The 11,733-nt window shown below is 37.0% G+C and overlaps 3 protein-coding genes across 3 annotated transcripts, besides 11 other annotated features; 1 reads left to right on the top strand and 2 right to left on the bottom strand.

Moving 5' to 3' along the window:
• Positions 1 to 286: 286 nt before the first annotated feature.
• Positions 287 to 314: a microsatellite.
• Positions 315 to 338: a microsatellite.
• A 1,096-nt stretch (positions 339 to 1,434) lies between these two features.
• Positions 1,435 to 1,459: a microsatellite.
• Positions 1,460 to 1,461: 2 nt separating this feature from the next.
• Positions 1,462 to 1,517: a microsatellite.
• A 1,368-nt stretch (positions 1,518 to 2,885) lies between these two features.
• Positions 2,886 to 2,924: a microsatellite.
• Positions 2,925 to 2,987: 63 nt separating this feature from the next.
• Positions 2,988 to 3,011: a microsatellite.
• An 851-nt stretch (positions 3,012 to 3,862) lies between these two features.
• Positions 3,863 to 5,779, bottom strand: PVX_123275 (acyl CoA binding protein, putative). Its single transcript, XM_001617167.1, has 3 exons — positions 5,191 to 5,779; positions 4,994 to 5,065; positions 3,863 to 4,407 (listed from the first exon to the last, which is right to left on the bottom strand). The coding sequence occupies exon 3, from the start codon at positions 4,392 to 4,394 to the stop codon at positions 4,116 to 4,118; it is 279 nt and encodes a 92-aa protein (XP_001617217.1). The 5' UTR covers positions 4,395 to 4,407; positions 4,994 to 5,065; positions 5,191 to 5,779; the 3' UTR covers positions 3,863 to 4,115.
• A 102-nt stretch (positions 5,780 to 5,881) lies between these two features.
• PVX_123270 (50S ribosomal protein L33, putative) lies at positions 5,882 to 7,119 on the bottom strand. The gene is made up of 2 exons (XM_001617166.1): positions 6,535 to 7,119; positions 5,882 to 6,286 (listed from the first exon to the last, which is right to left on the bottom strand). Exons 1-2 carry the CDS (start codon positions 6,677 to 6,679, stop codon positions 6,096 to 6,098), a joined length of 336 nt encoding a protein of 111 aa, XP_001617216.1. The 5' UTR covers positions 6,680 to 7,119; the 3' UTR covers positions 5,882 to 6,095.
• A 425-nt stretch (positions 7,120 to 7,544) lies between these two features.
• Positions 7,545 to 10,608, top strand: PVX_123265 (hypothetical protein, conserved; the record flags this gene model as incomplete). The annotated part of the gene is made up of 1 exon (XM_001617165.1): positions 7,545 to 10,608. The coding sequence occupies exon 1, from the start codon at positions 7,732 to 7,734 to the stop codon at positions 10,606 to 10,608; it is 2,877 nt and encodes a 958-aa protein (XP_001617215.1). The 5' UTR covers positions 7,545 to 7,731.
• Positions 8,999 to 9,023: a microsatellite.
• Positions 9,645 to 9,671: a microsatellite.
• Positions 10,023 to 10,097: a microsatellite.
• Positions 10,297 to 10,419: a microsatellite.
• Positions 10,609 to 11,572: 964 nt separating the features above from the next.
• Positions 11,573 to 11,617: a microsatellite.
• Positions 11,618 to 11,733: the final 116 nt, after the last annotated feature.

The following is an 11,733-nucleotide window of genomic DNA, read 5'->3' as shown; positions in this document are numbered from 1 at the left end:
AAGGAAACGAATATGTACAGGCATATTTCCGCGTACACGCAAATGCAAAAACATCCGTGTAGCATATCCGCGGTATGAACATGGGAAAATATTTCAAATCTACTTTTTCAAATAAATGCTTATGTGCATATACATATTGGCAAGTATGTAACTATACGTACATTTAAAAACGTGTACTGTAAAAAAAAAAAAAAAAAATACAACAAAACAAAACAAAAGGAGGATTACTCTTAGGACAGTTAATTTGTGCTTATGACATTTTGCATAAAAACATTATTCACATTTGGCATTTTGTTTTTAAAAAAATTTCTATCCTTAAAAAGGAAAAAACAAAATGCACAATGTTGTAAATAAATGTAACACAACTTAATGTAATAAGGGTGTTTCACAAACTTGGGTAAAAAAAAAAAATTTACAACGCTGAGCATGTAGGTAACTAGCAAGCTGGCTGTACGCACGTACGAAAATAAACGTATTCATAAATATAGAAATGTATATATACAGATAGATATATAACTAAACATACATGCAAAGGAGTGGACACAACGCCGTCGTTCTGCTCTACCTGTTCAGTTACATCCTCTGAATAAGTTGAGCACAGGCTGGCGAAATTCATCCGTACATATGTAAAAATAATGAGACAAAGTCACGAAAACGGGTGAATACAACACAGTCTAGTGGCATAAATGCCAATCTAACTGTCATGGGAAATTAATAGCAAACTAATTATTCTATTTTTGAGGCGCGCGGCCAGCTTGGCAGAAAAAAAAAAAAAGAAAAAAGCATGGAATAACAGTTAACGAATAAAAATGTAATAATTGGTGAATTAAAAAAGGACATATTAATTGAAAAAAATACATGATATTCTTTTAAAAAAAATATCATATCGCAAAAAAAAAAAATTTACTATGTATAAATATATACATATGGGTTTAAAAAATTAAAAAAAAAACATCCAGTTGGTAGAATGAATATTTTCTTTTTCCATAATATAGCGAAAAAATATATTATATGAATATAAATGAGAAAGCCAAGAATAAAAGGCATTTCAATGACTATTTAAGGTGCAATAAAAAAAAAAATAAGAGCTATTCATATGCTGGTACAAGTTGCTATGTCCTTACTTTAGGCATAAAGGGTTTACCGCAGGGCCTGTGGGGTGTCGTCCTTCCTGAGTATATATGCTTATGTATGCTGATATATCTGGGCCTGTACAGGGATGTATGCCCCCCCTGCGTACGCACGCTCGAATAGGCCTATGTACTGAGGACGCACTCAGACGTATGTACGTACTTAAGCGTATGCGCCAATGTACGTATGTATGCCCTTATGTACGTATGCCCGTATGCATACCCATATATAAGAGAAAAAATGCATATATGAACATAAATTTGCGAAATACATTTTTTAAGACATTCTTTCCGCTTACAAAGCATTAATCCAGGTTTTTTTTTTTTTTTTTTTCTACAGAACATGTCAAAGTATGTCCACAAAATGGTAGGCCAAATGGTTGTATAGATATATTTAATATGCACGACTATGTTTCATGTACCCCCCCCTGGCTCGGGCAGAACAATGCTTCTTTTTTTTTTACGGCCCACGAATATAAAACCACTTAATTCGTTCTATATAAATGGTTTCCAAATTGAGCATAAAATTATTCTAATAAAAAAAATACGTAATAAACACATTTTCTCATTTTTTTTTTTTAAAAATGCTGTAAAAAATGGTGGCTTCCTCAACAGCGCGAATACGCAATAAAAAAAAAAAGTGTTAAAAAATGAGGAGCATACGTTGTACAACAAATATGTAACGAAGTATATAAATATAATTTTTTGCGTAAATTTTTGCATAAAAATTTCATAAAAATGCAAAAAACTGCGCAAAGTTTCGTAAAGGGGAAATATTCTCATATGTCACAAATATGAGAAAAAAAAAAAAAAAATATGGGTTGTACGAATACGTGAAAAATTCTTGCGATAAAATATGCTAGACTATTTTTGCGCAATTCTGTTGATCTCCATTTATTTGGTATGCGCATACGTAACTATACATTTATTGGGATACAAATATGTATATGCAACACGTCAGTTTTGCTTAAAACTCAAAAGAGGAAAAAAAAAAAATGAGTAAAAAAGAGTAAAAAAGGCTTTATTTATTTTTTTTTTTTTTGTTGTATTCCCGTTTCCATTTGGCAGAATACATGTATCTCTGTAGTTCACCACTACTGTTGCAAATGGAAGAAAAAACAATCGTTTGATGTGTTCGTAAAATTGAGCAAATTCGCGTTATCCGTTTCTGCGTGGTTTTTTTCGCCGAAATGTAAATCTACATTCTTTTTTTCATACCACATTTATGATGCTGCGTTTTGCTCTGTCATATGTATGTACCATATGCCCGTATGCATATTACATACATAGGAACACGTAAAATAGGGGCATGTAAAGATTATACTCATTTTTCAAACATAATTGTTAAAGGTTATTAACGAACTACTGCGTATATTATATTCACGAGTTGTTCACTTTTTTACATTTCACAGTAACACATGGAGAACTGCAAAATGGTGAAGAGTATGTCATTTGGTAAACGCCTGTATGGTAAGTCCACAGCAGCTTATTGGCAAATTTTTTTTTTTTTTTACAATTTTTAACAAAAAAAAGTTGTTAACATGTTTTATCCTTTTCCCATTGACGAAAAAAAAAAAAAAATTGTCAAACGATGAACAAATTAACAAATTAACTAATTGACAAATGGGCTAATTGACGGATTGACGAACTGACGAGTTGCCGAATTGACGAATTGCCAAATTGACAAATTGACGAATTGCCAAATTGCCAAATTGCCGAGTTGCCGAGTTGCCGAGTTGCCGATTTTATATGCGCATTTTTAACAGTTCATTGTTTTTTATTAACCCATCTTGCAGTGCAATAACTGTGTTTTGCTTATTATTCCACTTGGTGAAAAAAAAAACCACATTGTTGCATGGTTCGTTTTTCCTTCAATTGACAGATCATTTATCTGTTATTTTGTTCCCTCCTCTAGCGGTGTTCTTTTTGTCAATCTGAACAGGTGAGATGTGAACAAGGCCAAATCGACTTGGCCATTTTTACCACACTTCGCGCCACTGCACGCCCGCGAGATCGTTACATGAATATGGTTCGCGTATATCTGCGTATGGTATACATTATATATATTCGCATATGCGCTTATTCGCTTATTCGCATGTTGGCCCATTCGCACATTCGCACATTCGCACTTCTGTGTACCCGTTTTACAACTCTGTAGAAAATTGCCTTGTGGATTGCGAAACAGTTGCAAAGGGAGCGATGCAACAGGGATGTAAAAGGAGCTACGATTTTTTCCATCCCATTTTTCACGTGTGAATTTTTTTTTTTTTTTTACATAAATTGAAAAAAATGCCTTTTACCAAAAAATAGCTGCTGTGCATTTAAACCATTTCAATGAATAAACATTTAAGTGTTTTAAAAAAATCTCCTCATTTTTTAACTTTCCGAAATAGGCTGATTTGTGATAAGCGCGAAGTTTTTGTGCCGTACAGTTTTTTCTTAAAAAACGTGTCATGCGTATGTAAAATGTAAACTTGTGAATAAGCAAAAATGTGATATGCAAAAATGTGATATGCAAAAATGTGATATGCAAAAATGTGATATGCAAACCTGTGAATATATTAACGCATAAACTGATAAACGCATAAATATGCAATTGTGTAGCTATACGCACACGCGCACATACGCTTACGTACATATATGCCTACACTTCAGCATAAAAATGGCAAATGCAAAAATGCGTACATGAAAAAAAAGATGTTTCTTCTACACATTTGATATTTTTGGGGAAAAAAAAAAAAAAAAAAGAAGAAATGTGCTCGTCACACCGTGTCATCATCAACACGGCTAGAAATATGCATTCGTGAAGATGTTTACATAAACAATTACGCGCTGTTTTACTCTCATGTTGTAAGTACTTCTAAACATTTGCAGCACAACGTGGGATGCTGCGTGATGTATACGCAAAATTGTTCTTACACATTTTATAAATTTCTCCTTATGTTGTACAAAATATGTTCAGATCACATTTGTAAATCTTTTCTTTTAAACTCCCTTGTCCCAGTCTGGGTACAAACTCTTAACCGTTTCGACATACTTGTTCTTTGCTTCCTCTTTGCTCATGTTTTCTATTGATTTCCATGCTTCATATTTTTTTCTTTCCTGAAGCTTAAACATGCTTGGTGCACCTATGTTACAGTTTCCAACTGTGCTTTGCTTAAAGTATTTGTACAAAAGTAATTTATTTTCCAAGGATATCATTTCACTTTTGGGAAGCGCGTTGATGAAGGAAACGCACTTTTCAAACAAGTCGGCCATGCTCATTGTGCTCGGGGGGCTAAAGTGGGAGGAAATAAAATAAATAAATAAAAAGAAGGGAGATAAAATGTGATCCAAAAAATGCCTTTGCAAACAATACTACAGGCACATCGTAGACGTAAGAAGGGGACACTGGCCATGTACACGTGGAAAAAACAGCAGAATTATTTCAAGCAGAAAAAGGAGAGTTCCATTTTGAGCACTCCTTTAAGGAAGTATTTAAACGGTGGAAATGTTTACGCGGTTTGCGTAAGTAGGGGGAGTGGACAAAGATAAACTTTATATATGGATATATGTGCGCGTCCGCTCAAGCGTCTAAGAAAACACCCACAAGGTTCGCACGTACAGACGGATACATATGCAACAAGCATTTAAATTGGCTATCTTTTCCATTCCCTTTTACTTCCCACTTAGGGAAAAAACTATGTAGTCATGATTCACAGGGAAGAGTTAACCAAATGCGAGGGTTATTCAAATATGTAACATGGCGGACGCAGAAAATGAAAACTTGAAATGCTCTCATGCAAGTTGTATATTTAAATACGCATCCCCTTTTTTGACGATGGAATCGGATAATTCTACTGTGGCAGAAAATATAGTGTTACCTTTTTTGGGTAGAGGATTTACAATTTGGTGGAAGGTAAAAACCAGATGGATGGCGAAAAAATTGGGGAAGGCTAATAGAAGGGGGAAAAACAAAATTGGAAAATATATAATAGAACAGAAAGTATAAACGAGAAAATTTTCAAAAGAACACGTAAAAATGTGATTCTCCAAAAAATTACAATAATTTTCTTTTTACGCTTCTTTTTTCCTTTAATTATGGGGATGGTACGTATAAACGTAATTGCTTTGATAAAAATCGTAGCAGTTTATAAAAATGTTTTAATTTACAGTAGATGATGTGAGAAGGCTAAAGAAAAATAAAAAAAAGAGAAGATTGTTTTAAAAAAAAAAATAAATAAACTTGAAATAAAATTTTCATTTAAAGGAAAATTAAAAATGAAATAAAATTCATTCGAAAGAAAAATTTCTTTTAGCTAAACGGAAAAAACAATGACACTATTTTAATTGTTCATTTTTTGCTAATGCGTGGAGCTGGCCGGAGATTGCAATTCAAAATTAGCACTGCCAACGTGCACTTCCTCCTTTTTCGTGTTCAAATTTAAAAAAAAAAAAATGAATTACCATCAACGGATAAACCAGAATCGATATCAGCGAATTGTAATTTTTTTGTTTCGTTCTTTTAGTTGAAAAAACGCAGCTTCGCGCGTAATTTTGTTTCAAACAATTTGTATAATAATATATACATAACATGTCATCATGCGTGAGGAGGAAGGGACAGGGAAAATGCTGAAAAATTAATTTTGGAATTTTGTTAGAGGCGTGTCAGTCCAAGGAAATAAAAAAAAAAAAAAAGTGTAATTTTTCCGTGCGTGTGCCCATTGTACATATCTAGCCAGATTTAATTTAACGCTTCTACGAAAAAACGTTCCGCTTCTTAGAATAAAATTCACGTTTTAAATAGTAACGTTAGTATAAACAACGCAGGGAGTTTCCGTAGAGGAAAAATGAAATGGCGAACCGTTGATAGGAACAAAAAGGAAAAGAAAAAAACGTTACGACAAAAAAAAAGAAAAAGGAACACGGATATGCACGAAAGGCGTCGCGGTAGAAAAACAAAGGAACGTTTCTTTCGGCACGCAATTACTTAATTTCTACGTGTAATGTTCTTCTTTTAAGATATTTATTATACTTGTACAGCTGCAACTTCTTCGGTGTGTTTACTTTATTTTTCTCTGTCACATATCTCGACGGCTGCTTCCCGTACTTCCTTGCTTCAGTGCATTCTATGACAACAACTTTCCTGTTCTTTTTTTTTTTCCCAAAAATGGTTACTGCGAAACGTGGTAAAAAGAAAAGTAGCAAAATAAAAGGTGGAAAAAATGACGTAAATTTAATAGCAGCGATTATTATTGATGAAACCATGGGGGTGTCAAGTTGCGCGTAATTAATGGTACACACAGATGTACATCGGTGGAGCCATCAAAAAGTAAGAGCATCCCGCCAAAAAATTGGCTTTCTTCTTTTCGAAGGGGCGTTTATTAACAACGTTTCAGGTAATTTCCTGCTGTTTCATTATTACCAACTCGCTTGCTCCTGCAGCAGCTTTTCAGAAGAGGGCCGTTCACCATTTTTGTGTTGTTTGGAATTATAAACGGTTGGCAACGTTTGATAGTGGTTAGAACGAAAAAAATTAAATATAAGAAAAAAATGTCACATTTTTTCATATTCTTTGTGTTTTACTAAAAGGAGCTGTCGTCAACTGGGGCGCGACGTGTGTGTAAGAGGGCGCTTTTATAGGGTAACGTCTTCACGTTTACATCTTTGTGTGTAACCTAACTTATGTGCGCTCCGCCCTTCCACGTAATTCACTAACCAGATAAACCTTCACCAACTGGATACGTCCTCCATTCGATAATACACCTTCCATTTATTTTTTATATTTTGGAGCAACTTGAACTATGGTTCCCTTTCTGTGTGTTCATACGGACAGGCCAGCCGCTCACTATCTCCCTCTAAAAACCCACAGGTAACGCATTATTTTCCGTAATATCCTTCTCCCCTTTTGTTCGTATGTGCAACTTTGTAAGGGGAAGTGCTGCGTAAATTTTTAAGATAATGGCGAAATGGGTGTGCAACTGCGACGAACGAATGGTCAAATGATGGCAAAAAAGGGTTAATTAACACTTTAGCAACGAAACGGTAAAATAAAAAATGAGCAAGCGTGGCTATACTGAGAAGTGCGAACTTATGAAAAAAAAAATAAAGCCAAATGGGTGTTTAAAATAAAGCTGTTTTTTTTTTTCGCCCCCTCTCATTTGATATTTACTTTAACGGAAATGGGAACTATGCATAATCTGAGCGGCAAAGGTAGAGGTTTTCATACTTATATGTATACAATGGGGTGGCTGGCGCGTTGAAAGTTTTTCCCCTTTTTGGTGTTCTCTCGCGACACATCAGCAGAATGTATTTCACGTGCACTGCCTTTTTACGATATTATGCTTTCCCCTAATTTTTGCAAGCCACATTTTGCAACTTTGGATGGAGCTTAAGGAAAAAAAAAAAAAAAAATGGAAAAAATTCCTCAAAATTGTAACAACAATGTAAAGATAAAGGAAAACTACTGCAAAATGCTGCAAAATGCTGAAAATTGCTGAAACTTTCTTGCAACAACTGTTTTTACGTACACTTATATGCCCCTGCTGTGCCTACGCGGCACATAGGCAGTTACGGCCAGGCGTCCCCTCCCCCACCCTCTGCAGCAAAACCGTTTTGAAGTATGAAAAGCTCTCTAAAATGGGAGAAGCGTTTTTTTGCGCCTTTGCTGTGTAGAAGGTGTTACATGAGCAATAGCGAAATAAGTAAATTTAAAATCAGAAAAAGTAGCCGTGAGGATGGCCCAAAAGAAATGAAGAAGCCCAGTAAGGTGGGGAACGCGGGGAGGGGGAAACACACCTGTAGCGATTTAACAACCCCATTCGAAATATACAAATGGTCGCACATTCTGAACACGAAAAATGAGAGGTTAATAGATGACGTGATAAGGCAAGTGGAAGGAAAAAAGAAAAAAAGTATAGCGGAAAAAAGAGCGGGAAAAGGAGCAGAAAAGTGTAGCCCGCATAGGAATACCACGATCAGTACAAGCAAAAAGGACACTCTGAATATGCACCGTAGCGATAGCATAGGCAGCTCGCTGGACTTACACAGAGCTGCCCATCGCTACCACATCGTAATAAATGACAAGGAAAATGACATGTATGTGGAAAACGAAATAAGCACCTTTTTTTCCAACATGATGAATACCCTGGAAGACCGCTTGCATAACAACCCATCAGCGATGAGGTTGCTAAAAAGGGCAAAGCAAAACGAGTCGCACATATTTTACTACCTCTATAATAATTTCAAAATTGCACGTGTGTTACCATATAAATGTTTTTGGCACTATGAATATGCTGAGGATATTTTCCCCGCAGATCATTCGCCAAATGAGGAAGGACAGGATAATGAGTACTTGTTCAAAAATATAGATTTAAATAAACTAGACTTATTGCTCAGGGGGGAAGAGGACATGCTAAGTGGCGCGCCAAAAAAAAGGAGCACCAAGTTAGAGGGCAAATATGATGGGGATAGAAGGGACAATCCGGATGAACAGCAGGGGGGTGGTAATCACAAATTTGAATTTGCCCGTCGGGAAGAAGGGGCTTTACGTAAGAGCGAAACGTACCACGCGGCAGGACAGAGTTATACCTGGATTGGCCGAATTGCGAAAGAAACGCCAAGTGGCCGCACGGCGGTTAGCAGCGATGTTACCAGCGATGTGCGCACACAAAGGGGCTACCATTTTTTGACAACCCCGTTGGGGAACAAACCTCCAGATAATCCCCCCTGGATGAACCCCAAAAGGTTTCTCTCCACCGTCGACACGTCGAATAATGCAAGCGCTTTACACGAAAGGGGATCCCCAATTTTCCACGGTGCTGAAAAATTAGAAGATATTGACATTGCGAGCCAAGGTGATGGCATAAAAGGGGGGAACTGGGGCAGCACCGTCGAAAGGGAAAATTTGAGCACCCCCAAAAGGGACATTTTGAAGGGAGGCGCGGGCCATACTAACACATGCACTGCCGCAAAGGCGAAGAAAGATAAACGTGTACATATGGAGGGGGAAGAGCAAAATGATGAGGGAAAGGTAAGTCTCGGGAACATGGTGGATGAGCAGGACTTCAATTACGACATTGACGTTTTAAATAACAAAATAATACGCGTGGATAAATCCGAAAGGACAAATTTCAAAATCAGCAAAGTGCCCGTGTCGCCCCTCAGCAGGGCCACCGTGTTTGGAAAGGTCCTGTTGGACATTGCGAGGAATAGCAGCGTGGAGTACATTAAGAGTAGGTTGGCCAACGGGTTTGGAGGAGGAACCGATGCAAATAGTGGTAGGGGCGGCACAATTGTGAGCGAGAAGAACGCGGAAATTCTGGCAAACGGGCTGAGCAAAATGAGAGGAGTAGTCCTAAAGTTGGGCCAAATGATCAGCTTGCAAGACGAGCATCTGTCACCCATTTTGGGGAAGGCCCTAAAACTGGTGTGCAATTCAGCGGATGTAATGCCCATGAGCCAATTAAAAAGTGTTCTAAAAAAAGAGTTGGGGGAGGACTATGAAAAGAAATTCGACTCGTTTGATTATGTCCCTTTTGCAAGTGCATCCATAGGACAAGTCCATAAGGCAAAAATAAATAATAGAAACGTGGCAGTGAAAATTCAGTACCCAGGGGTGTACGAGTCCATCGATAGTGACATGAAAAATCTGCTACTCATTAATCAGTATACCAATTTGATACTAAAAAATTTATATATTGAAAATGTGTGTAGAGAAATTAAGAAGGAATTAAAATGTGAATGTGATTATATTAACGAAGCAAAATATTATGTCCTTTTTAAAAATATTTTTCAAAATAGCAAATATTTTTACGTCCCTTCTGTGTACACTGAGTATGTGACGAAACACGTGTTGGTAACATCCTACGTGGAAGGCATAACCCTAGATGAAGTCGCAGAGAGGTTCCCACAAGCCATTCGAGATTCCATAGGCCAAAGAATTCTTTACCTCTGTTTACACGAATTATTTGTCTTTAAAATTATGAACACGGATCCTAATTTGGGAAATTTTTTATACGACCAAGAAAGGGACAAGTTATGCTTAATCGATTTTGGGGCCACCAGATTTTACAAAAATGAATTTGTTGATAACTATTTAAGGCTTGTGAAAGCATCCGTGGAGGAAGACCAATCAAAAATTTATCACTATTCCTATGAGCTTAATTTTTTTGTAGGTAAAGAAATTGAAGAAATGAAAAATTCGCACATCAAATCGGTGATCCTTGTGGGGGAACCCTTCAAATCTCCAGTGTACGATTTTGCCAATAATGATATTGCCAAGCAGATATATAAGCTGTTGCCCAAAATTATTTACAATAGGTTGGTACCCCCCCGGTCTGAAATTTACACGCTGCATAGAAAGTTATCCGGCTCCTTCTTAATTTGCATGAAGCTGAAGGCGAAGGTGAAGGCCGCGCATATCTTTAACTCCATTTATGACAATTATAAGTTCACGACGGAGGATACCTATTTGCGGGGTAGACTGAGGACCTGGTAGGGCGGCCTCTTCGCAGCGAGGTGAAGCGGCAATGTATTCACGTACTTACCTGTAACTTTCTCCCTTACGCAGTAGCACCTTAGGGGCCCCCCTTTGGGAGTGTAGTTCACCCCAGGTGAGAGAACCTATGTGGGAAGACTCCTTCAATTTGTCCTCCCCAAAAAATGCAAATGTGTAAGTCGGCACACACATGTATATTTTCAAATGCGCATAATTTAGTTTCCCACTCGGTTAGCCATTTCTCCCTTTTTTTTTGTTACAATTATGAGCACACTGGGGGAGATTCTCTTACGAGCATTCTCCGTTTCCCACGTGGCGCATTTTGCCCCCAACGCCCACCATTTGATTATTCGCAGAACAATTTAATTTTACATTTTCTCCAAACGAAAATGTACATTTTTGGTGCCCTTTTTAAACCTCCCCGATTTGTTATTACCCATTTGCAACGCTACACAAAATGCGGTGTGACGGTTTGCCCTATTTTGAAATGTCCTTATGCGCACCCTGTAAGCGTTGCCAGGGATGGAGGGAATAAAAAAAAAAATTCGTCCTCCTAAAAGGAGCTGTCAAAAGGAAGCTATTCAAAAGATGCTGCTAAGAAACTGTTAAAAAAAGGCGGAGTTAGAAAAGAGAAGAAGTCATAATCGCGCTTTTCCTTTGCAAAAAAAGAAATATATATATTTCACGAAAGGGTAAAACATTTTGTGTGCAGGCGGAAAAGTTACATCATATGAGCTCGGTAATATAAAATTAAAAAATAGCAAAGCGGAAAAGCTGCCAAAAAAAAAAAAAAAAAAAAAAAGGCATACGTTAGAAGACACTTTATTTCAACATACATACACGCACCCTTTCTCCTTTTCTTCTTTCCCCCAATTTATTATAAAACGTGATGAAATTTTATTTACTTCTTGCGATAACCTGGCGCGCAAATTAGCCTCCCTTCTCGTGCAACTAGGCCAGCATGCGTTAAGGCATTTCTTAATTAGAGTGTTCAAAAAAAATGGAGGGAGATAATCGCGTGTTGTTTAATTTAAGAGCCTGCAGAGCAAATCTTTTTAGTATACGAAATGCGGAGTGCATTTATGTGCATATACCAAAAATGTACTAAAAAAAAAAAAACAAATG

This window comes from Plasmodium vivax, chromosome 14 (genome assembly GCF_000002415.2).
Source record: "Plasmodium vivax chromosome 14, whole genome shotgun sequence".
Lineage (NCBI taxonomy): Eukaryota > Apicomplexa > Aconoidasida > Haemosporida > Plasmodiidae > Plasmodium > Plasmodium vivax.
This window is presented reverse-complemented; position numbering and strand designations above follow the sequence as displayed.